Source organism: Scardinius erythrophthalmus (genome assembly GCF_964197995.2).
Source record: "Scardinius erythrophthalmus genome assembly, chromosome: 22".
In the NCBI taxonomy this organism is placed as follows: domain Eukaryota; kingdom Metazoa; phylum Chordata; class Actinopteri; order Cypriniformes; family Leuciscidae; genus Scardinius; species Scardinius erythrophthalmus.
In genome coordinates, this window is record NC_138242.1 from 2,378,571 (window position 1) to 2,405,474 (window position 26,904).

The 26,904-nt window shown below is 36.7% G+C and overlaps 1 protein-coding gene across 2 annotated transcripts in view; it reads left to right on the forward strand.

Moving 5' to 3' along the window:
• piezo2a (piezo-type mechanosensitive ion channel component 2a) overlaps positions 1 to 26,904 on the forward strand; it is a 212,844-nt gene that overhangs the window by 179,317 nt on the left and 6,623 nt on the right. For both annotated transcript variants that reach the window (XM_081353359.1, XM_081353360.1), the window contains 13 exons: positions 1,337 to 1,465; positions 6,491 to 6,757; positions 8,838 to 9,096; positions 11,064 to 11,246; positions 13,332 to 13,506; positions 15,197 to 15,311; positions 16,535 to 16,682; positions 20,619 to 20,833; positions 20,930 to 21,088; positions 23,027 to 23,174; positions 23,935 to 24,123; positions 25,781 to 25,873; positions 26,615 to 26,784. In XM_081353359.1, coding sequence (XP_081209485.1) covers positions 1,337 to 1,465; positions 6,491 to 6,757; positions 8,838 to 9,096; positions 11,064 to 11,246; positions 13,332 to 13,506; positions 15,197 to 15,311; positions 16,535 to 16,682; positions 20,619 to 20,833; positions 20,930 to 21,088; positions 23,027 to 23,174; positions 23,935 to 24,123; positions 25,781 to 25,873; positions 26,615 to 26,784 — 2,250 coding nt within the window. The remainder of the gene's footprint in view (positions 1 to 1,336; positions 1,466 to 6,490; positions 6,758 to 8,837; positions 9,097 to 11,063; positions 11,247 to 13,331; positions 13,507 to 15,196; positions 15,312 to 16,534; positions 16,683 to 20,618; positions 20,834 to 20,929; positions 21,089 to 23,026; positions 23,175 to 23,934; positions 24,124 to 25,780; positions 25,874 to 26,614; positions 26,785 to 26,904) is intronic.

Genomic DNA, 26,904 nt, shown 5'->3' on the forward strand with positions numbered 1-26,904 from the left:
TATCTCTGTAAAAACGCGACATGCCTTCGCTAATTTATAAATGCGTTGGCTAAACATATGCTGTGTACGTTTGGTCAAACTCGGCTGCTGGTGTAAAATGGTAATAACACACTCTGATACCATATTCACACTGCTTAAAGGTTTGGGGTCTGATGTTTCAGTGTTTCTGACAGAAGTCTCTTCTGCTCACCAAGGCTGCCTTTATTTGATCAAAAATACAGTAAAACACAACACTGAAATATTATTACAAATTATTATTATGTATTGTTCTAATTTATTACTGTGAAGCTGCTTTGATACAACCTGTGTTGTGAAAAGCGCTATATAAATAAACTTGACTTGACTTGACTTGACAAATTAAAAGAACATTGATTTTTTAAATGTAATATTTTTGTGGAAACCATGATTATAAACAAATTCAGGATTCTTCAAAGAACAGAGTTTAACCGAAAAGCATTTATTTGAAACAAAAATCTTTTGTAACATTATAAATGTCTTTACTGTCACTTTTGATCCATTAAATGCATCCTTGATGAATTAAAGTATTAATTTGTTGAGGAAAAAAAATACATATTTTTAAATGATATGATGTAAGGCACAGAAAAGAATACCATGGTATTACCATATCTGAACATATGGCAATCCCACAACAGCATGTCCCTAAACTGTAGTATTTCCATATCACTTCTTGTGCTTAGATATACCATGGTACTGATCGACTGTATTCGGTTGCACTAATTTAAAGGTGTCATTGTTACAGTGTAATTACACATTTAAGTATTGAGTAATAGTAATAAACTACATGCACTTACTATAGGGTTAGGGTTTGGCATGATGTAATCATGCACTAATAATCTATACATTTTACTCTAGTATCTACATGTAATGTGTAACAAGCACACTGCAAACTTAATTGGGTTACACTTCATTTTACAGTGTCCTTGTTACACGTTACGTTTAGTTACTATAGTAATTACAGTAAATTGTGCATAATTACATGCAACTAACCCTTAAAAACACCCTAATCCTAACACTTTAGTAAGTACGCATGTTCATTATTATTCCTCAGTACTTAAATATATAATTACACTGTAACAATGACACCTTCACATAAAGTGTAACCATATATTGTCACCCTGTATTCATAAACTATGCTATTTGCACTTAAACTAATACCATGGTATCATAGTAAATATATTCCATAACACTATTGGACTTCGCTATACCATGGTAGGGAATAATTACCATGTTTCCAAGACTCTTGAAAGAATTCCATGTTGCCTGTCTAACAAAATCAAGTGATGTATTGTAAGTGAACCCTGAGTGTTGTGTGTAGTGTGTTCCCAGAATCCCCTGCACTGTACGACCAGCCTGAGGAAACCAGTGTCCTCAAAACCAGCCAGCGAACTCGACCCCGACTCTGCAGACTGCCCAGTGTAGACCTGCAGTCCTCGTCTGCGTCCAGGTGTGTGTGTGTGTGTGTGTGTGTGTGTGTGTGTGTGTGTAAATAAAGTGTAACCTATTTTTTTAAATACAAGTCCAGTGTAGAAGCACACTAAACGTGCATTGGATCAAATGATGAGTACAGTAGCAGTTGAAGACTCGTAATATAAAACGGGGCCACGTTTTCAAAGACTTCTGGGTAAAGTGTGACGACGCTTCCCTCTTGTGGATGATGTCATGCATCACACTGTTTCTCACTGACCTTCCTTCTTTTCTTTTTCTTTATTTATAAAGCACTCTCAACGCAACTCAAGGTTGACACAAAGTGCTATACAATTCAACTAAAATCTGATACAGTACAACACAAATACAGCAATGCAACAGAACACAACATTATACCTGGTTGAAAGCGATTGATAAAGGGTGTTTTTAAGCGTCACATGAGTTTATTGTTGGGCATCGAGGGATTTATTTGGTAAATGTGTTTCCATCGAGTTTATGGCATGTCGTCTTATCGGATGATCTTTATATTATTGAGGGCATGTTTTTTATGCATGTGCATCTTGGCTTTTCCATCTGATGTAAATACTTAAAGGGATAGTTCACCCAAAAAATTGAAAATTAGCCCATGATTTACTCACCCTGAAGTCATCCTAGGTGTATATGACTCTTTTTTCAGACGAATACAATCAGAGTTATATTAAAACATGTCCTGGCTCTTCCAAGCTTTATAATGGCAGTGAATGGGCACCATTTTTTTTAAGTCCATACAAGTGCATCCATCCCTGATAGAAAAGTGTTACTCTTGTGGCGTAAGTTGACTTACGTATGGCCATCTGTTGGAAGCTAGTTATTTTAGTCGATAAAGTTTTAAATATGGATATTTTTCTTACACAAACGCATCGCTTCACTTCAGAAGGCCTTTATTAACCCTGTGTGAAGCACTTTATGATGGACAGATGCACTTTTATGATGGATAGATGAACTTTTATGATGGACAGATGCACTTTTATGATGGACAGATGCACTTTTATGATGGACAGATGCACTTTTATGATGATAGATGCACTTTTATGATGGACAGATGCACTTTTATGATGGACAGATGCACTTTTATGATGATAGATGCACTTTTATGATGGACAGATGCACTTTTATGATGGACAGATGCACTTTTATGATGGATAGATGCACTTTTATGATGGATAGATGAACTTTTATGATGGATAGATGCACTTTTATGATGGACAGATGCACTTTTATGATGGACAGATGCACTTTTATGATGGATAGATGCACTTTTATGATGGATAGATGCACTTTTATGATGGACAGATGCACTTTTATGATGGATAGATGCACTTTTATGATGGACAGATGCACTTTTATGATGGATAGATGCACTTTTATGATGGATAGATGCACTTTTATGATGGATAGATGCACTTTTATGATGGACAGATGCACTTTTATGATGGACAGATGCACTTTTATGATGGATAGATGCACTTTTATGATGGATAGATGCACTTTTATGATGGACAGATGCACTTTTATGATGGATAGATGCACTTTTATGATGGATAGATGCACTTTTATGATGGATAGATGCACTTTTATGATGGACAGATGCACTTTTATGATGGACAGATGCACTTTTATGATGGACAGATGCACTTTTATGACAGATAGATGCACTTTTATGATGGATAGATGCACTTTTATGACGGACAGATGCACTTTTATGATGGATAGATGCACTTTTATGATGGGCAGATGCACTTTTATGATGGATAGATGCACTTTTATGATGGGCAGATGCACTTTTATGATGGATAGATGCACTTTTATGATGGACAGATGCACTTTTATGATGGACAGATGCACTTTTATGATGGACAGATGCACTTTTATGATGGATAGATGCACTTTTATGATGGATAGATGCACTTTTATGATGGATAGATGCACTTTTATGATGGACAGATGCACTTTTATGATGGATAGATGCACTTTTATGATGGATAGATGCACTTTTATGATGGACAGATGCACTTTTATGATGGACAGATGCACTTTTATGATGGATAGATGCACTTTTATGATGGATAGATGCACTTTTATGATGGACAGATGCACTTTTATGATGGATAGATGCACTTTTATGATGGATAGATGCACTTTTATGATGGATAGATGCACTTTTATGATGGGCAGATGCACTTTTATGATGGATAGATGCACTTTTATGATGGACAGATGCACTTTTATGATGGACAGATGCACTTTTATGATGGATAGATGCACTTTTATGACGGATAGATGCACTTTTATGATGGATAGATGCACTTTTATGATGGACAGATGCACTTTTATGATGTATAGATGCACTTTTATGATGGGCAGATGCACTTTTATGATGGATAGATGCACTTTTATGATGGATATATGCACTTTTATGACGGATAGATGCACTTTTATGATGGACAGATGCACTTTTATGATGGACAGATGCTTTTTTATGATCGATGATGGATAGATGCACTTTTATGATGGATAGATGCACTTTTATGATGGATAGGTGCACTTTTATGATGGATAGATGCACTTTTCTGGACCTCCAAAAAATATACCCATTCACTCCCATTATAAAGGTTGGAAGAGCCAGGACATTTATTAATATAAGTCTGATTGTATTTGTCTGAAAGAAAAATGTCATATACACCTAGGATGACTTCAGGGTGTGTAAATCATGGGCTAATTTTCATTTTTGGGTGAACTATCCCTTTATACCTTGGTAGAGATGCAGAGGTGTCAAGTAACGAAGTACAAATACTTCGTTACATTACTTAAGTAGAAATTTTGGGTATCTATACTTTACTGGAGTAATAATTTTTCAGACGACTTTTTACTTCTACTCCTTACATTTTCACGCAATTATCTGTACTTTCTACTCCTTACATTTTAAAAATAGCCTCGTTACTCCTAGTTAATTTCGGCTTGTTTTCATTCCGGCTTGTCGTCGTAAAAAAAAAAAAATTGGCCAATTACACAAACGGTTAATAGATCTGAGTCCCGCCTCCTGAAAACACATCGCTAAACTGATTGGCTTTGTGTTTTCTTTCTAACTTGTGAGAGGCTGTAGTCGGTTGTGCGACGCGCCAAAACTCCTCCGAGTCCTAAGGAAACCCAGATGCGGTAAGCGAGGGAGAAATCAACAGTTCTGTGCTCAAGAATACGGGGCAAATTGCGTCAAATATTGATTTGGGGACAGACGTTTTTACAATATAATGACAATCGTAACATAACACTAACATAATCGTTAGTGTGTGTGTGTGTGTGTGTGTGTGTGTGTGTGTGTGTGTGTGTGTGTGTGTGTGTGTGTGTGTGTGTGAGAGAGAGAGAGAGAGAGAGAGAGAGAGAGAGAGAGAGAGAAGAGAGAGAGAGAGAGTGTGTGCGCGCATGAGAGAGAGAGAGAGAGAGAGAGAGAGAGTGTGTGTGTGTGTGTGTGTGTGTGTGTGCGCGTGTGTGTGTGCGTGAGCGAGAGAGAGAGAGAGAGAGAGAGAGAGAGAGAGAGAGAGAGAGAGAGTGTGTGCAACTCTACATTATAGGGTCAAAATATCCCCACAAAGATGTCAATATCCGAAATCCTTGTCCTTTTTTTTTTTTTTTTTTTTCAGAAAACAGCTTATAAATCAGAATTTTGTTTTTTGAAAATGTAAAAATGCAGTCAGTTTTCTGTGATAGGTAAGGTTAGTTTATAGTCCCCATAAAACATGAAAAAATAACATTGCTTGGTCTGTTGAAGGCTGCTCTTGTTGAAATGAGAGGCCTGTTGATCAAATCATCCCAGTCTCATCAGCTGGACTAAAAGAAAGTTTCAATGCTCTTAGGACACTGAAAACATGGCTCAGAGCAATGGTCACAAGTGACACTTGACAGTATTGCTGTGTGTCGTGTCCAACAGGACAAACTGGACAGTATTGATGTGAAACATATGCCAACAGTTCATTTCTGTTAAATGATTAGTTCACTTAGTTAAAAATGAAAATTTTTATCATCATTTACTCACTCTCGGGTTGTTTCAAACCAGTTTCTTTCTTCTGCTGAACACAAAAGAAGATATTTTGAAGAATGTCGATAACCAGACAGTTGATGGTAGCCATTGACTTCCATAGTATTTTTTTTTTCCTACTATGGAAGTCAATGGGGTCCATCCACTGTCTGGTTATCGACATTCTTCAAAATATCTTCTTTTGTGTTCATCAGAAGAAAGAAATTCATACAGGATTGAAACAGTTTGAGGGTGAGTAAATGGTTTTCAGTTTTGGGTGAACTATATCACTTTAATGAAAGATGCAGACATGTGTTTGGCTTCTTCAAAAAGCAAGGAACAAGACAGTATTGCACTATTGCATTGCACTATGAGCGGAGTAAAGTTAAGTCTCTGTTAAACTGCCACCATGTCTTTATTAGTTATTTCTGACATTACAGAATTAATTAATTTACGTATTGTTAAGGTCAATATAGACTAAAAACCTTAATACATTACCCTATTAATTTCCTGATTCCTCCGCTTATTTAGCTTATTTATTTAGAAAATTAATTTTCTATGGGCATATATACGACTGAAACAGGTATAGCCTAGTGCATCATCCCAAATTTTTCAACATCAACATTTTAATATAATTATAGTCAAATATGGCCTTTAGAAAAATGTGTTTTTTTGAGGAACTGGGGTAGTGCACTATATAGGCCCCTGTGGCACGGCCTAAGCTTTTGTCCTTAATGGCATTTTTTTCCTTACATTACTTTTACTTTTATACTTTAAGTAGTTTTGAAACCAGTACTTTTATACTTTTACTTGAGTAAAAAGCTTGAGTTGATACTTCAACTTCTACAGAAGTCTTTTTAAACCTTAGTATCTATACTTCTACTTGAGTAATGAATGTGAATACTTTTGACACCTCTGTAGAGATGAAGCATGAAGATGAAGTTGGTAGGTTATTCCACAGACTGACGTGTGTGTCTCTCTGGTCTGTGTTAGTGAGCACTCGCAGTGCACAGATCTGTACTCGCGCCAGGGCACCAGTGACACCGTCGAGGAGCCTGTGAGCGAACGAGAGCCTCCACACACACACTGGACCAGTTCTCCGGACTGGGACCGAGCCGATATCCCTCCCTCGTACAGTAAAGCCACGGGCCTGGACGCTGACGCAGACGGCAGGAGGATTCGCATCCGAACACCTGATGAGAGTCAGTCTCTGCTGTCCATGAGCCATCAGCTGACGGCCAATGAGCTTCTGAAGAGCAGGTGAGCCGCGTCATGTGACCTGGGGCCAGTTGCATAAACTTGGCCATTATGTTAAGACTGTCTTAAGATCTAGTATGACCCACGAGCAGTTAGTCAAGGGGCGGCTAGTCTTACTTTTCGGTATCAAATTAGGCCAATGTATGTTTTTAATGTAACTGACTTAAAGTTATGAACAGTCTTAAAGAAAAAAATTCGATGACTAAGTTGTAAGACTAGTCTAAGCGGTTTATGCAACCGGCCCCTGAACCAGCCAGCTGGAGCTCAAGGTGTGTGTGAAGATCTGTGTGTGAACAACACAATATAATACTACCTTTCCATTTCAGTATGACACACTACTGTTAGAAACTACTGTTTGGGGTCTGTAAGATTTAAAAAAAAAAAAAAGTATTTTATGATACAAAAATACTCTAAAACAGTGAAATATTATTCTAATGTAAATCAGCTGTTTTCTATGTGAATATATAGTAAAGTGTAATTTATTCCTGTGATCAAAGCTGAATGTTCAGCATCATTACTCATTGTCACATGATCCTTCAGAAATCACTCTAATATGAGGATTTGATGATCAAGAAACATTTATGATTATTATCAATGTTGAAAACAGCTTCATATTTTTGTGGAAACCATCATATATTTTATTTTTCAGGATTATTTGATGAATAGAAAGTTAAAAAGAACAGCATTTATTCTAAGTGAAATCTTTTGTAACATTATAAATTTCTTTACTTTCACTTTTGATCTATTTAATGCATCCTTGATGAACAAAAGTATCAATTTCTTTCAATTAAAATAAAACTTCTTACTGCCCCCAGACTTTTGAACAGTAGTGTATGTAAAAGTAACACCAGACGCATGTGTTTCAACTCATTATGCATTAGTAAAACAAACATACAATTTAAGCGAACTGTATCTTAAATGCTTGTTTTCAAAAGGTCGAGTTATGTTCTTAAAACAAGGCTATTTATGTCAAGTGTGTCGAGTTAAAAAAACAGACTTTTTTGATTGCTATTTTTTAAACTTACAGTACATTAATTTTGTTTCCTTTTTTTTTTTGTTTTAAATGAGGCTGAAAAGCCATTAAATAGTCTGTAACCCATTTAAATACAGACATGCTGTTGACAATTGTTTTTCCATATAAAAAAAAACCCTTTATTGTTTCAATGAACAGCTGGTTTCCACTCATATAGTGTGACAACAAAATACATGTGATCAATATTTTTTGGGCAATAACAGTGAAACTGTTCAAAAGCCTTTTGTGGTCAACACTTATCTATGTAGACTTTTATTGCAAAAGAAAATGTTTTAAATATTTTTTTAAAATTAGTGCTGGGCAATGATTAATCGTGATTAATCGCATCCAAAATAAAAGTTTGTGTTTACATGATATATGTGTGTGTGCTGTGTATAGTTATTGTATGTATAAATACACACACACGCATGTATATATTTAAGAAAATGTGTTATTTATATACCAAATATTTATATATAATATAAACTATATATACAGTATATACATGCAAATATTTCTTAATATACATGCATGTGTGCGTAAAATGAAAATGAAAAAAAAAAAATTTATGGTTTGTTAGGATATGACGATATTTGGTCGAGATACAACTATTGAAAATCTGGAATCTGAGGGTGGAAAAAAATCGAAACATTGAGAAAATCTCCTTTAAAGTTGTTCATTTATGTTCGCGATTGAGCAGCATTCACTCACAAAAATTAATTTTTGATATATTTACGGTAGGAAATTTACTAAATATCTTCACGGAACATGATCTTTACTTAATATCCTTTTTGGCATAAAAGAAAAATCGATAATTTTGACCCATACAATGTATTGTTGGCTATTGCCACAAATATACCCGTGCGACTCGTGACTGGTTTTGTGGTCCAGGGTCTCATATATACAAAATAACGATACACAGCACACACACACATATCATGTAAACAAACTTTTATTTTGGATGCAATTAATCATTGCCCAGCACTATTAAAATTCTTTAAAAAATTTGAGAAATAGCCCCAGTCTTCCCTGTATATGCAAGTACACCACATGGATGGTTGTCTCCGTCAGGATGTTCTACGACGAGCAGCTGGAGGAGTCTGAGCACTTCTACCGGTCTCAGCCGCAGTTCCTCCAGCTCCTCTACGCTCTCTACAACACGCTGGTGGCTCGGTCTGAGATGGTGTGTTACCTGGTCATCATCCTTAACCACATGATCTCGGCGTCGGTGGCCACACTGGTGCTGCCCATCCTCATCTTCCTGTGGGCCATGCTGTCGGTCCCCCGGCCCAGCAAACGCTTCTGGATGACGGCCATCGTCTATACGGAGGTACCAGATCTGGGAGTGTTCGCTGACGTTAACTAAGATTCATAAATGCTTAAGAAGTATATTTCACTGTTCGTTCATTTTAACTGATGCTAGCAAAAGGAACCTTATTGTTCCAAGTGTTATATCATACTACAATATGTTGATTAGTGAGTGTTTATCCCTGTGGTGCTCTTTGTGTGACGGTCAGAAATGACCGAAACGTTTTTTTGTTTTTTTTTCAATGAAATTGATATATTTTAGTTCGATAATGTTTTTTATTTAATATTTTGTATTTTCAGGGGATTTTATGGTACTAAATTATATTTACTTATATTTACACTGTATTTATAATTCATTTATTCACTTTTTGAGCGTAGACCTGAAAATTTAATTTCCAGCTTAAACTGTGGTAAATCTTGAATGCTTTAGAGCGACAGCCTGAAGTTTGATCTCTTTTCAAAGACGACACTCGGCACAAGTGAAAAAAGTTAAAAAAGGTCACACAGTTGTTATGAAAAATGCAACTAAATGCTATTTTAATTTTTTTATGAAATATATATTTTCAAAAACATGTTATACTCTAAAACTGCAAGAAAATCAAAGCCATAAATCTAAAGTTGTGTTCCAAATTTGAGGTTGATATCTCAAAAAATGATCTTTCAGTGAGAGTGTGTTCGGCTGCAGTACCAAACGCTTCCACTAGAGGAAACTCGTCTCATTCATTTCCAATGCGCTCGTTGTTTGCCGAGAAGCACAAGTGTGGCTAATTTATTCAGGACCATTCAACCTGTTCGAATCATGTCCATTATTTTATTTTTTGTGTGTGTTCACATAGCAAGTGCCAAAACCTTTACCAAGTTTCGTACCATTCCGATGAAGTAAAAAATTCTAAAAACAAAACGTACATTTTTTTCTGTCAAAAATGCCCGAAGAGCAGAGGGTATCCTGCACTGGTTAACCGCCTACATATAACCTGTAGTGGTTACAGGTTCACTATGCAGGATTTTCCACTGGAAGTGTGCGGTGGTGTTTGTTAAAAATGTCTTTTTTTCTTCTTGAATTGCTGTGCTTGTCTGAAGCTCTGCTATGTTGTCGTGTCTCAACACAAAAACAATACGCTAATGTTGCTATTGCCTTATCGACTGCTGTCTGTAACTCGAGGCATCGCAGTTACATTTTTATGACATGTAATTATTAGCAAGCTAGACTGAAGATGGCAAACCTCGCTCGTAAATCATCTGTTCGTTCTGTTCATATACTCAAAACATGCTATTTATGCATGATAACACAATATTTGCAAAATAGCTCATCACTCATCATCCGGCAGCTGGTTTCCTGAGTGGGTTGGGCTGTGTGTAACTCTATCCAATCAGAGGAGAGGGGGTGGGGCTTATGCGGGTGGCCCCGCCCACAGGGAGGGGCCAGTTTGATTGCTATGTTTATAAGCAGTAGCTGAAAATCCTGCATAGTGCACCTTTAATCTTAATAAAATATCTAAGAGTATGGAAGTGAAATAATGGCAAATGTTTTTGAAACAAAAAAGCTTGTTGAATTGCACTAATTGAAAAAAAAAATGCATTGCATTAACCGTGCTTGCATTTTAATGCATTGTATTTTTAGTGCATGCATCTTTATGGGCTGAAATTCAATATTTAAGCTGTCAAAATTCAATTAAAAACATTTTCATTATTAAAAATCCAATAATCCATATTCACCTTTCAGATTTCACTTCCAAAATATTCATTCTGTTTAAAAATACAACCTATAATATTCGACAGGCAATTTTCGGTCCATTTTATTTCGCTTCCACAAATTCAGTGGTTTAAATTCGACAGAAAATTCAATATCGGTGGATTGTCGATTGATGATCTCCATCTGCTGTTAGTCGACCGCACCAGCCGATCGCAGTCGAGATAGCTTCATCGTCAATGTGTCGTTGTGCGAATTTTCATGTCATGTTTCTCTTTGCTCTTACTTTTTACCCACAGGTCACCATAGTGATAAAATACTTCTTCCAGTTTGGCTTCTTCCCATTTAACCAAACCATAGAGACGGACAAGTCCAAACCGTTCCACCCGCCCAACATCATCGGTGTGGAGAAGAAAGAGGGATACGTCCACTACGACCTGGTCCAGCTCCTCGCGCTCTTCTTCCATCGCTCCATTCTCAAGGTACAACCACAAACTCTGATTTCTTTAACCTGTTAACCCGGTGCCTTTTTGTCCTATCAAATATGTCATTGATCATCATAACTTTGGTATTATCTGAAAGTTTAAACATTGAAAATTCATCCTGGAAATTGGACATTCCATGAAAACTGTACTTTGAATCCTGTTAACAGGCTCCTCCCCCTAGTGGGCGTGTCATGTTTAAAAATTTAATCGAAATGTTTTCTAATCGTGACAAAAAACATATTGTTGGAATGGTCTGAGACTCAAGGTTCTGCAATTATGTGATAAAAGTGATTTTGTGACGTAAATGTATTAATTTGTGGTGGGAGAACACAATACAGTTTTCACCGGTGGCTATTTTTGGAAAATTAAATCACATAGGAATCTTCATTTTTGTGATATCAAGTTTAAAATTGTTATAAAGCCAAATCCGCAAGTCTAACCAAGCCGTGTTCCAAATTTGGAATCCAAATTATTTTGTAAAAATATATATTTTGTATCAAATACAACGATTTAGTTCAGTACATTTGCTTTACAGGGCATTTAAACTATAGCTTTTTTAATCTTTCATTTTTTTGCTTTCATGTCGTCATTAATTGAGACCAACCTTAGGTCTGCTTTACAAGAGATCATGAAGTACAGCCATTTAAGTTCAGATCAGATGTGTCTTAAAGTGTCTAAAGGCGAGACACTACAGGTGAATAGGGCAAACCTTTAAACTAGCAGATATCACCATGAAACTTTCCCAGTTGATTACCTACATTAAGATGAGAAAAAAATGTATCACAAGTTTTCTGTAATTTAAAATTTAAATATGCAAATTATGCATTATCTAATTAAATATGCGCTAATTTGCATTTTAAATAGTATTATCCTTTTAGATAAAGCCAGGTTCAAAATTATTTTTTTCATCGTGTTCACATATTAGATGGGGAAAATATTACAGAGGGATTTATGGATATCTACTTTTGTTATCCTGTAAATCAGAATATACTGTCAATAGCCTTAAAAAAATTGATTTTCGCCATGTTTTTTGGAATAACATGTTATATAAATCAGGCTAGGAATAACATATTTACAAATCCCTTTGTAAATGTCTTCATAATATAACTAAGTACAAGACTGAAAAGTGTGGTGTATATCGGTGCTGTTGAAGTGGAGATTTCAGACTTGGAGAATGAGAGAAAAGTCATTTTGAGAAAACGGGCTTTAAAGATTTATATCAGCCAATGAGATTGCACATTCAGCCCTTTTACTTTCACGATTGGTTGCTGATAAAAAGGAAATGACCATATTTGGATCCGACAGCATTGTACAGGAGAGAGAGAGCTTTCCAGCGGTGTGTGTGAAGACGGTGCAGACAGCGATCGCGGAGCAGCGGGAGGATTTAGAAAGCCAACTTTTGTTGAATTTATGAGAAATCTACAGACGCAAACAGACAAAGTGTAGTAAAATAAACACCTAAATGTGTATTTCGGACTTTCTTTCACCACAAGTCTGAAAGAAGACATGTTATTGAGGACAAATATCCAAAAATCTCAAAATTGACCAGTGAAAAAAAACTGGTCTCAACTTTTGCCCTGTCTCGCCTTAAGCATAAAATGTTTCAAAAATCTCACCAAATATTTTAAATATATTAAATATTATTGATCAATAACTCTTTTCCCCAGCCAGTTTTTTTTTAGTTGCCAATATTATATTTATCACTTTCACAACAATTGAACGGCTCTCAGAAAAGTTTTTGTATGAATATCTGAACATGCAAAATATCAAAAGAAAGAACAGACGCTCTGCTTTTCAACAAAATAACCCGTTTTATTCTACTTTCATGCATTCTTTTTTTATCAGCACTTGAATGCGGGTTTTAAAAAAAAGCAATATTTTGAACAGAAACTTGAGAAAATCATGTTTTTGCTTTCATCGCTTGTTTCTGCTGCTGATTCTCCTCTGTGTTGATCCGGAGATCCTCCAGTCTCTCAGGAGACGCGTAATACCGTATAACAGTGAAAACACAGAAAGACAGACATTTCCGTCACTGGCGGGGAAAGAGTTAAAGTGTGTTGATTCCCTCGTCTTCCTCCTCAGTGCTATGGGCTGTGGGATGAAGAAGAGCCGAGGTCCTGCGCTCCGACGGCTCTCTCTCCGGACTCAGACAGTGAAGAGAAAGTCTCTCCGGTCTCCAGAAAACCCTCGCAGAGCAACTCTTCTGTGCGCCGCCAGAGCTCCAGCGTCTCTCAGCGCTCGGCCCGCTCCAAAGCAGGTACACACAACCTAACACACTCTTTTACCTGTGCACAGAGATGTCCAGCGTTTCAGCATGTGCTTCACGCACAGCTCACACAACTTGAGGGATATAGAGGATTATTAACTGGCCATGATGTGCTTGAAAACAGGCTTGGTGTGAAAGTGACCAAGTCAAGCACATCATGGCCAATTAATAATCCTCTATATCCCTCAAGTTGTGTTCGGGTCATTTTGACGTGGAGAGGGTTTTCCCATACATGAAAATGCTAGTTAATGTTTTTGCATTGGCCTAAACTTTACTGACTTTACTCACCCAGAGTCTGACAACTTCCCACATTTTTTTGTGATTATTTTTGTCATTTTTTGTGTTTTTTTCCCCACATTGTAACACTTATGATGTTCTCGGTCAAAAAAGACCGGCTTACAAACAAATGCTTATAAATATTATAATTATAATAATTACCAAATATTGGATTCAATCCTTTTGATTAACTTGTTTTCTTTCAATTAGGACCAGTTTTATATATTTTAAATTGATCGATTGCATGCCTTATTCATCTGAGCTTACATACCTCGGTTTTTGAGTGAAAAAAGCATTATTTGTTGATAATTGTGTAAATTTTGCATAAAGTATGAAAAAAATGCACTGTTTATCACACTAGTGTGCTTTAATGTTTAACCAGCAATTTCTTTTTAATGCTTTTTATTTTGTACAAAATGGCACAAAGTTACACTTGTGATGTTCACGGTCAAAAATGGCCAGCCTTCAAAAAATCACTTGTTACGGTATTTTATCGCCAAATATTGGATTCAATCTTTTTATCAACTTGTTTTCTTTAAATAAGGACAGGTTTTGTATTTATTTTTGAAACTGATTGATCGTAGGCCTCACTGATCTGAGCTTATATTGGTCAAAAATGACCGCCCATTGAAAATGAATGAGGGAGTCGAAAATCTGAGAAACAATTAGTGTTCAGGAGTGTGTTCATCATGATCATGTTCACATATGGACATGTGGGCTTGCAGAAATAAAGGCCTCGGACCTGTGCATGTGTGGATACATCCATACTTGTGCATCCGCGCACATACACACACACACACATTCATGTGCACAAACAAACTATTTTGAGTATTACAGGCTTAATTTTTCACCGAGATGAACTTTATTCTCAAATCACTGATGCTCAGATCAATGAAGCCTACGATCAATCAGTTAAAAAAATAAAAATAAAAAACCTGTCTTAACTGAAAGAAAGCACTTTTTATACATCCCGTTCATTTTTGATCGGGAATACCACAAGTGTTTCAGGGTTTTCAACACAGCACAAGGGAATATCAGATCTAGTTCATTACATCTGGACTCATTCCAGGCAGTGCGGAGACACTGAAGATTTGACTCTCAGTGAATGTGATCTTCTAGACTGTTCATCTTTTGTGGACAATGGGGAATGAAAAGCAGGTTGAGCCTTAGTTCAAAAGCCTTAGTTTCAGGTTTAAAATGTGAGTTGGTAAATGGCAAACCAGCAAACAGCTACACTGACTTATATTTAAAAAATCATGATGCTAAATCTTTATTCTTAAAAAAATGGTCCCACATTATATAAGGTGTTAGAAGACTGATCTGCAAAATTCCAGATTGCATGGATTCCTATTGAAATGACTGTATTTCACCACCCGACGGTACGTGTGTGTGTGTGTGTCCGCAGGCAGCAGGGCGAGTGTGTGTCGCTCTCTGAGCGCTCAGCAGAAAAGTCGCAAGGAGCTGATTCTGTACAAGCTCAGAGAACAGCTCATCAGAGCCAAGCGCTTCACTGTCAAAACGTAAGGCATCATTACACATCATATTCAATTCAATTCACGTTTATTTGTACAGCGCTTTTCACAATACACATCATTAACTTTTACAGAAAGTCCACATTACAATTTACAGTGATCTGTTATCAGAAGTAACTAAGTTATGTATTTCAGAAATGTACATATACAAATCACAGTTAGCAAAAAAGCTTTTAATTTAAACAATGTAATATTTTAATGCAGAAACAATGAGCTCATTGAAGTAATGAATACTTGTTTGTTAGCAAATGATTATGACATTTAGAGAAATGTAGCAATGGTGATGTAGATTCAGAGTTTGCGTCATCTGAAGTCTTCGAGGAGTCGGCGCCGTCTCTTCAATCACATCATCAGTGTTGGGGAAAGTTACTTTGAAAAGCATTACAATATTGCGTTACTCGCTTAAAAAGTTACTAATTGCGTTACTTAGTTACTTTTTTAGAAAAGTAATCTGTTATGTTACTTTTTTTCACCCGAACGGGGCTTTTTTTATATATATATATATGAATAAAGTTGTATTTTTAGGCAAATTTTTCACCAAAAGTGAAATAATAATCCTCAGGCTGAAGGAAATGCAGATTGACGCGTGTACAGTAGAGGCTCAAACAAACCCTTCAGCTGCTGTTATTCTGGAGAACAGAAGAATAGATGCAGGAGGAGAAAACACTTACTTTACCAATAAAAACTAAAAAATCTATAGTAATTTTTGCTTATGGTTTAACTGAATCATCGAACGTCAGAAAAAAGTACAAACCGGTAATAAAGTGAGATTAAATGCATAAAAATGTATGTTTTATTTAACATATTTAGTTATTGGAGGTTTGCATTTTCTGATTCTGCATTTCACTGATTTTATTCATTTTGAGGCAAGTGAGATGAGTAAATGCACGCTCACATTTAGTCTAGAACTACAATAACTATCATGTTAACACACACACACACACCGCCTTTGCACTTCCATTTGTCTCAACATGGGGACAGGAGAGCTGTCAGTCAATAAATGAGAAAACAATGTAACTTGCGTTACTTATTTGAAAAAGTAACTCAGATATTTTGTTGTAAATTTGGAAAGTAATGCTTTACTAGTTACTTGAAAAAGTAATCAGATTACTTAACTCAAGTTACCTGTAGTGAGTTTCCCCCAACTCTGCACATCATTGTTTTAACTCTGCGATCTGCCGGCCGCTGGTTGTGTGTTTGTGTTGTTCCAGGATTCTGGATATCTACATTCCCATCCGGCAGTTCTTCTATAACCTGATCCACCCGGAGTACAGCGCTGTGACGGACGTTTACGTGCTCATGTTTCTGGCCGACACGGTGGACTTCATCATCATTGTGTTCGGGTTCTGGGCCTTCGGGGTTTGTAGAGCTTCGAACGAGTAATCCCGTTAGGCCTGTTTACACCTGGACACTTCATGCGTTTGCTCAGATCTGATCGCGATCCGATCGGGAAAAGACCAGGTGTGAATGCTCTCCGCAACGCATTCGAGACGGATTTAAATCCGATCCCTTAAACCACATCAGGAGGAGATCTAGGCCGTTTTCCAGACAAAACTGCACAAATCTAAATGCATCTGGTTGTTAAAAACCTCATATGTGACCCTGGATCACGTCACCAGTCTCGAGTCGCACGGGTTTATCTGTGGCAATAGCCAACTATACATTGTATGGGTCAAATTATCGATTTTTCTTTTATGCCAAAAATCATTAGGATTTTAAGTAAAGATCATGTTCCATGAAGTTATTTTGTAAATTTCCTACCGTAAATATATAAAACATGTATATTTGTGTGTGAATGCAGCAATACCACGAATATAAATGAACAACTTTAAAGGAGATTTTCTCAATGTTTAGATTTTTTTTTGCACCCTCAGATTCCAGATTTTCAATAGTTGTATCTTGGACAAATATTGTCCTATCCTAACAAACCATTCATCAATGGAAAGCTTATTTATTCAGCTTTCAGATGATGTATAACTCTCAATTTAAAAAAATGTACCCATGTTACCAGAGTCCAGGTTCACATATGTAAATTTTATTCCCAAAATGTAAAAAAATGAAGTGTGAGAGTGTGTTATAGTCTATGTGCAACATGCATCGCGCAGAAGAATCTGGATCTCTTCATCAAGCGAAGGCGAAAACTGTCTCAAATAAAACAGAAAGTCGCAGACGCTCAACACGCAATCATCTTCATTAAAAGTAAAGAAACGAAATATTCTTGTCAGGGCTGTTGCCGCTCTGTCCTATTGCTGTCTTTGATTTTGAAATGAGCTGATGATCAATACAATCCAGCTCGTATCTGTTGCTTTCGCTGACGTGGACTTATAATTTGCCTATATAATCAAACCTATAATTTGCATATAGCAGGAATTGAATATCGGATTTATACAGTGTTCGAATTGTGTCAAAGCTCTTGCCCCCCCCCCCCCAAAAAAACTAATAATATACATATTTTCATTTATTTTTTTCATATAATACTATAATTTCATTTACTTAACTTTTAGTGTTTCAGAACATGTTTTTGCAGCTGAGCATTAACTCTGTGCATAATTGATGAACAAAGACTTTTTTATTGTAATAATCCGGATTTTTCCTGGCTCAAAATGAGGCGTTGGTGCTAAAATCCCGATCATGTATTTTAATAAGAAAACTAAATGTGTTTTTTTTTTTTGTAGACCATCATATAACTGTTTCCCACAGTATTTTTGTGGGTTGAGCTCGGTACCTCTTGGGGGGTCCGGGGGCATGCCCCCCCGTAAGAAAATTTTGTACATTTTAAAGATAAATTCATTAATCTGGTGCACTCTGAGTCACCCGAATCTGCTGTTGAAAATAAATAATCCACCCGCCAACCTCCCGAACCTATATGATATTCTCTGATTTAGATATCTGCATCTGATCATCACATTTCAATTATTCAAATTCTCAGTGTTAAGCATGACAATGATAAAATATCACACTGAAGTAGGCTGATTCAAAATTAAGATTTATTTAAAATAAAAGTTCTTCTTTTGTCAAAATTACATTTCCAGTCTAAACAGAGACTTTACTCCTTTCAAACTTAAATTGTCAATGTTTCATTACATCACTGTTGGAAAACACTCTTATCAGAATATTTTTTTTATCTTTATAAAGGGCATTTCTTTCCCTAATTTTTACTCTCTATAGCCTACTCTTTCCCTACTCTCAGGGAACTGAGGTTGCGTTAGTAACCGAGTAGGCCTACGTTATTTCTTATTTTATTTTTTTTGATATTGAAAATTGTTTTAATCAGGGCATTTGTCCGGTTGGGCAAGTACAATTCTCTTTCACTTGTCCCTTAAAAAACACGTACACGCACGTGTCCCGGACAAGCGTTAATGCTGAAATTCTATTCAGATCTGTAAATTACCAAACAATCATAAAAGAAAGAATATTATCTTACTGTCATCGTGAGGTGAAAATGAGGATCCACTCTGCCAGACTCTCGTGAAAGTGCTTATCTATAGCACGAAATTTATTTCTCGTACCATTTATTCGCAAAAAAATAGTTTTTGCATGCATATGATACGCACTTTATGGCGTGTAATACACACGTATTACATATACACCCCTAATCCTACCCAAGGGGTTTGCAGTGCGTATCATTTACACGCAAAAAAAAAAAAAAAAACTGTTTTTGCCGTATAAATGGCACGATCAATAAAATGTATCTGTTTATAAATTTGTGCGTCTTTTCAGACGCAAATCTAATTTGAATTACTTTCTAATGGGAGCGGCAGCGCAATACTTTGATTAAAAATAAATATATTAGCCTACCTAATAAATTATGTTTCTATTATTTTAGTTTTAATGAAAAACCATGGGACCCCCCGAGGTAATTTTTTTGGGCCTTATGGGGGGTCCCTTGATGCTTATGGGGGGTCCCGGACCCCCCCAGCCCCCCCTCAATTCGAACACTGGATTTATATCCGTTTTGCGAAGACACATTTATGTGACCAAGTGTAAACGGAACCGTTTTAACAAATCAGATCGCTATCCGATCAGTAAACACATGAAGTGTCCAGGTGTAAACAGGCCCTTAAAGTTGCCATGACAGATCTTTTCTTCCGTACATCCAAGTATAACGGATTATCAGAAATTAAATGGTTTTTGAGAAGTCAAGTCCGCTTTATTTTATAGTGCTTTACACAATACAAACTGTTTCAAAGCAGCCTCACATGTAATAAACAGGAAAATAACCGAATCAAAGATGCAAACTTCATCGAATACGAGAAAAATTCAAATTCATCTGTAAAGCAGCTCTACAGAAGACACAATAGTGTCATTATTCAGATGAAGTCAAAGTTCAATAACTGCAAAATTAGTCAATTATGAAACAAACTGAATCTGGCTGTAAAGCAGCTCTACAGAAGACAAGTGTTGTTATTCAGCTCAGGGTTCGTTCTCATCCGATATTACGTGTAATATTACGTGTCAACTAAGGAGAACACAAACTCCAACGAATGTGAGCGTGGCACTCAAAAATAAATGCGAGTTTGAAGTTGTTTATAAGAAATGGGCGGAGTTTAAAGATCAGGGGGTTCACAGAGTTATCACATTTTGATTAAAAGTAACAAAAAATAAAATGCATACATGGAGACCATGCATTTAGAGAAGAGAATTTCAATTCCATGACGACTTTAACTCTTTCACCACCATTTGCCAGCCAACCACCAGCGATTTTGATCATTTTCACAAAAATGTCAGAATATCTGAACATGCAATATATCAAAACAAAGAACAGAACAAGAAAGGGGAAAACATTTTTTTTTATTCCAGCTACATACATTTTTTTTTTAATCAAATCTTGAATGTGGGTGTTTCATAAAAAAAGCTACATTTTGAACAAAAAGCTGAGAAATCTTTTTTTTTTTGTACATCATGCAAAAGCAATGCTTTTATCGCTTGTTTCTGCTTCTTATTCTTATCTAAATCTCCTGATTACGTCCTCACTCACAGGCCATCCATATATGACTTTCTTTCTTTAGCCGAAAATAAATTGTTTTTTGAGAAAAACATTCCAGGATTTTTCTAAATCTAATCAAGTGAATAAGGGATACTCAATTTTTGACTCCAGCCGAGGGTCTTTTCTAGCAAAGCGGATCAGTAATTCTCAGAAAAAAGTAAAAAATAAATACTTTTTAACTACAAGTGTGCCAGCTCTTAGGTCACGACCTCTCGGGTAAAGGTCACGCTTAACATAGAGGTCGTTTTTGGGTGAATTATTCCCTTTACCACTACTAATGTAATGAAGTGAAATCCCTTCCTCCACAGAAACACTCCGCTGCCGCTGACATCACTTCCTCCCTGTCAGAAGACCAGGTTCCCGAGGCGTTTCTGGTGATGGTCCTGATCCAGTTCGGCACCATGGTGGTGGACCGAGCGCTGTATCTGAGGAAGACCGTGATGGGGAAGGTCATCTTTCAGGTCATTCTGGTCTTCGGGATTCACTTCTGGATGTTCTTCATTCTCCCAGGCGTCACTGACAGGTCTGACGCTCCACAGCCAATCACGTCATGCCATTATTGACCGCGTTTGAGAAGCTCCAGGTGATCTGACGTGTGATTGGATGGTTTATTTCCCAGGCGCTTCAGTCAGAACACAGTGGCCCAGCTCTGGTACTTTGTGAAGTGCATCTACTTCGGTCTGTCGGCGTATCAGATCCGCTGTGGTTATCCCACACGCGTACTGGGAAACTTCCTGACCAAGAGCTACAACTACGTCAACCTCTTCCTCTTCCAGGGGTGAGAAACATCAGAGGACAGTTTCTGTCCATTTCTGTTATTCAGAGCGGCTCTATGAAAGCTTGTTTCTGCCACAGAATAAAACAAACAATGTTGGCAACACTTTACAGTAAGGTTCATTAGTTAACATCAGTTAACTACATTAGTTAACATGAACTAATTATGAACTGCACGTATACAGCATTTATTAATCTTTTTTAATGTCAATTTCAACATTTACTAATACTTTATTAAAATCGTGTTAACATTAGTTAATGCACTGAGAACTAACATGAACAAACAATGAACAGCTGTATTTTAACTATCTAACATTAACACAGATGTTCATTGTTAGTTCATTTTAGTTCTCAGTGCATTATGTAAGGGATAATGTATAGTGAGCCGGTTGTTATAGTGAATAACAACCCCGACAGGCTGAACGGGATCCCGACGCGAAGCGGAGGGATCTTGAATCAGCCTGAAGGGGTTGTTATTCACTATAACAACCGGCTCACTATACATTATCCCGCTTATTACATGGCTACCTACAAAATAAATAAATAATTTGACACAAATTCTTTATTTAAAAAGGAGTTTATTGATTTAAAAACGATTGTATTGCTTCCGCTAAAGAAAATAGTCCATTCCGCGTCCATAGCAACGCGCTGTTTTTCATGGCAACGGTCTGTTATACTTCGCAGCGGTCTGTTATCAAGAAATAACACACTGCATTCTACATTGGAATTCAGCCAAGCCATGTAATAACTAATGTTAACACGATTTTAATAAAGTATTAGTAAATGTTGAAATTGACATTAAAAAAGATTAATAAATGCTGTATACGTGCAGTTCATAATTAGTTCATGTTAACTAATGTAGTAAACTAACAAACCTTATTGTTAAGTGTTACCACAAAGTTTATACCTAAACTCGGAATTGTGGGATAAAAACAATATTTAGTTTTTTTTTTTTCTTTTTTTTCCACAAACCTGCATTTGTAAGAAACAAAGTATCTTTATTATTTATTAGAATTCTGAGATATAAACTCCAGAATTGTGAAATATGAACACAATTGTGAGAAAAAAGTCAGAATTGTGAGCTAAAAATTCCCAATTACCTTTATGTTCTTATTCCCTGGTGGAAACAAGCTTCCATAGATGTCAATAATGTGTCTAAAATATAATAATGTTATTATATATAGGCTACACTACCGTTAGAAAGTTTAAGAAAACAATACTTTTATTTAGCAGTGATGCATTAAATTGATCAAAAGTGACTGTAAAGACATTGATAATGTTACAAATGATTCTATTTAAAAGAAATACTGCTCTTTTTTAAGTTTTTATGAACTTTCTATTCATCAAAGAATCCTGAAAAATAAATGTATTGAACTTTTTTATTTTTATATTGCTGGTGTCATTGTTCATAAAAGTCATAGATCAAATAAAGCCATGCTTTACAGTGATTTTACCACGGTTAGGATCCATATCTCTACCAGCATCATCATGAAATCACTGTAACACACAGCCTCTTATTACTTCATACCAAAAATATCTTGTTTTGTTCACATTTAAGACATAATGGTGAAGTACATGTACATAGGCCAAATAAGGCCGTGCGTTACAGTGATTTTACCATGGTTAGCATTCATATCATCTCTAAAAGAATCATTATAAAATCACTGTAACACACAGCGTCTTATTACTTTATGCCAAAAATATCTCATTTTGTTCACATTTTTAGACATAATGGTGAAGTACATGTACACAGGCCAAATAAGGCCATGCATTACAGTGATTTTACCACGGTTAAGATTCAAATCATCTCTAAAAGCATCATCAAAAAATCTCTGTAACGCACAGAAAATATCTATAACATACATATACATATTTCAACGTAATGGTGAAGCACATGTCCATGTCAGACGAGCTGACCGCGTCTGCTGTTTGTGCTCGTCAGCTTCCGCTTGGTGCCGTTCCTGACGGAGCTGCGTGCGGTGATGGACTGGGTCTGGACCGACACCACGCTCAGCCTGTCCAGCTGGATCTGTGTGGAGGACATCTACGCTCACATCTTTGTGCTCAAGTGCTGGAGAGAGTCGGAGAAGGTGAGACAGAAGTCTGTCCGTCAGCACAGCTCATTCTGTCATTCAGGGGTGTGTTCCTCACACAACGACGACACTCGCAGCTTCACTATCATAGAGCGATGCATCGTTGAGGAAATCAACTATAGCCTCGACTGTTTCCTGAAACCATAGTGTCGCAAAGTGGTCATTCAACCACGTTGGTTGATGTCATGCACATGGTGGAGTAATGACTTATTTTAGTGAATCTGTTTCAGATTGAATCAATGCTAGATGTTTTGATATAAATTACGATCATGGCATCTGAGGATTATTTCTCATTTTTCTCAGTTATTTTGCTTTATTTCCAGATTCAATCATAGGCTCGTTCTTACACTAGAGCTCGTTCACACATGCGCACTCTTCAAAAACACTGCTTTAAATCTCTTGACAAACTAAAAGACGTAAATGACATTTGTATGTATTCTAAATAAAAGACACAGGTCGTACTGAATGTCAGCTTGCTTATTTTGCTCAAGATCAGGATTTATTGAGTCCACATGTCATGCAAACTAGTAACTCTTCTTCTAACCACAGGTCTAGATCTGTCCAAACACACAACTCTGCGAAGCTGTTTGTGAATGTTCGTTAGAACTGTTTTTGGGAAACACAGACTCGTTGAACTGCTGATAACCACGGAACTAGCGAACATAGTTGGCTAATGATGCTTTGGGGAAACACACCCCTGGCTGATGGTAAACTGCAGCTCAGAATACCTCACGCTTTCCTGCGTTTGTGTTTTCAGAGGTATCCTCAGCCCCGGGGACAGAAGAAGAAGAAGGTGGTGAAGTACGGGATGGGTGGGATGATCGTGATGCTGCTCATCTGCATCGTCTGGTTTCCTCTGCTCTTCATGTCTCTGGTCAAATCTGTGGCTGGAGTTGTCAACAAACCGCTGGACGTGTCCGTCACCATCACACTGGGCGGCTTTCAGGTACTCACACTCAATCACTGGTATCATCCTCAATGCAAACACACATTCTGCAACACTTCATTTAAAGGTGCAGTGTGTACGTTTTAACAGCATCTAGTGGTGAGGTTGTGAACTGCACCCAACAGAAGCTACGCTGGCCGACAGGAAGTGATGTCATCGTCTGAGACAGCAGAGAGTAGCCAGTTCAGCAATGAAGTTTCTTTACAAAGATAAATGAAGAAATTAGTTTTACTTAATTATTCAGTAAAATGATGTTATTGTGAATATTATTGTTACTTGATCATCATTGTGTCAGTGTTTTATTCGCTGACTTTAGTTAGCGTGAAGAAGAACAACACAGTGACGAAACGTGTTTGTCTGTTCATGGCCACCGTAGAAACATATCGATGTAAGCGGACCCGGGGTGTGTGTAGACAGAAATGCTTCATTCTAAAGTAATAAAAACATAACGGTTCATTATGTAAGGGTTTTTACACCACTGACAACATAGTTATGTTTATGATATTGCATTTCTGTCAACAGATCCTCCTAAATATTACACAGTGCACCTTTAAAGCCTTAAAGTGTAATGCATTATAAAGATATACATGCATTATATCTTTTCATAAAGAATTGTAACAGATATAAAATGCATTATATTTGCAGATTCCTTGTTACATCTGAAATTAGTTGTTTGTTGCGTGTTCTAATGCATTATACTTTCTAAAACTGTGTTCAATGAATATTATTATGTTCTATGAAAATTATTACATATTATAATGTGTAATATTTGTGGTTACAATTATTCATAAGATCATGTTAATAATGCAAAGTGTTTCCAAAAATGCATTAATTTAAATTAAAATATAATACAGTATATATAACATGTTTTATTTCAGATTTCATTATCATTTTAATTTTATTGTTATTTGTTGTTACGTTGAAGAACTGAAAAACTGTATAGACATAAAAACAAAAACTAATAAAAATGACAAAAATGACTTAACTTTAACTAACCTTCAGGCCGGTGAATAGAGAAAAAAGTAAACCCATATTTATTTGATTTCGTTGTTTTGATTTAGATCAGTTGTTTTGTATTACATGTTTCTGAAATGAGTAAATATCTAATTAAATATGCGAAATACATATATTTTAAACATATGCACGTGTATGTTTTTAAATGAAATGCATACATTTCCACAACAGAAATCTGAACATTTGATAAAGTCAGGCTCAAAATTATTGTTTGGTTTTTACAGAGAGGATTTTGAATTTCTTTTTATCACTCCATAAATCAGAAAATATTGTCAGACAGAAAACAAATCATTTTCACCACATTTTTAGGAAATAAAATTGTATATAAATCAGGTGAATGTTATATACTAGTCTGAACCAAAACTTTATGAAAAGCAGTGAATAAAATTATGTAAATGCATGTACACAAAATAAACAAATAATTTCCACCACGTTTTTAGGAATAAAATTGTATATAAATCAGGGTTTTGAATCATGTTATATGAACAGTAAAAATATAGATGTGCATATGCATATAGATATAAATGAAACTGTAGAGTTTGGTGTGTAAAGCTGCAGAAGTGAAGATTTGACTTAAACTCGCCGTCTTTAATAAAATGCATTGACATTAAATATAATCCGTGTGTGTGTTCTCCTGACCCAGCCCATCTTCACCATGAGTGCACAGCAGAATCAGCTGAAGGAAATCACAAGGGCAGACTTCCAGACGTTCACGGCACCATACAAATACATCCCTGTAAGTCACGCTTTTGCACAAGAATCTTCATTCACAAACTTTATTACTCGGCTCTGTGGTATGCTTGATTCTGATTGGTCAATCGCTTGACTCTGATTGGTCGATCGCTCCATCCAGCGGTGAGTGATTCCCAGATAACAGTCTCTGAGAACAGAAACACCGGCTCATCCGGGTCACTGGAGTCAGCAGCGCTATACGCTCGCTAGGAACGGCTTTTCTTCGTGGAAGTTTTGCGTTTGGTGAGCTGATAAAATATTAAAACTCAGTCGAATCAATATTTAATGGCGGCGGCCATTTTGTGACTATTGTTTTGTTCACTGTTGGATTATGAGATAAAAACATGTACGATTTTAAAACAGTTTAATCTGAAAAATCACAATATCGAATCACAAAACTTGTAGAATCGCAATTCTTAAAAAAAATCGCAGTACGTATCGTATCGGCACCCAAGTATCGTGATAATATTGAATCGGGAGATTGGTGAATCGTCCCAGCCCTAGTGTTTAGTCTATAGGCAGTCATTATTAGTCATCAGAGGTGTAAAGTCCAGGTTCCTCCTCAGTATTTTGGATTTGCTAATTAGCACCGTTATCAGATAGAGCTGATCAGTGAAATCAGCTGGACGAGTTCAGGGGTGGAATAAACATATGGCAGGACTATCACTCTTTACACCTCTGTTAGTCATTATCCCTCACATATTCACTGCACAGTGTGTGAAATGTGGTCCGATCCCCTTCCCAGAGTGCAATGCAGTTTCTGGAGGCGTACACAGCGGAGGACGTGACCGTGGCGGAGCTGGAGGGAAGCTCGAACTCTCTGTGGACCATCAGCCCTCCCAGCAGAACCAGTCTGATGCAGGTCCTGAGCAAAGAGGACCAGTTCCCCGTCACCATGTCCTGGAGCATCCAACGGTACCGCTGATTTAAGCAAACTGCATGCGTTTTGGCACATCGTGCAAATTCTACACAATTGTACTTACTCTTTTGCACACATGACTTAATGCACACGGCTTGCTGATCAAAACTGACGAG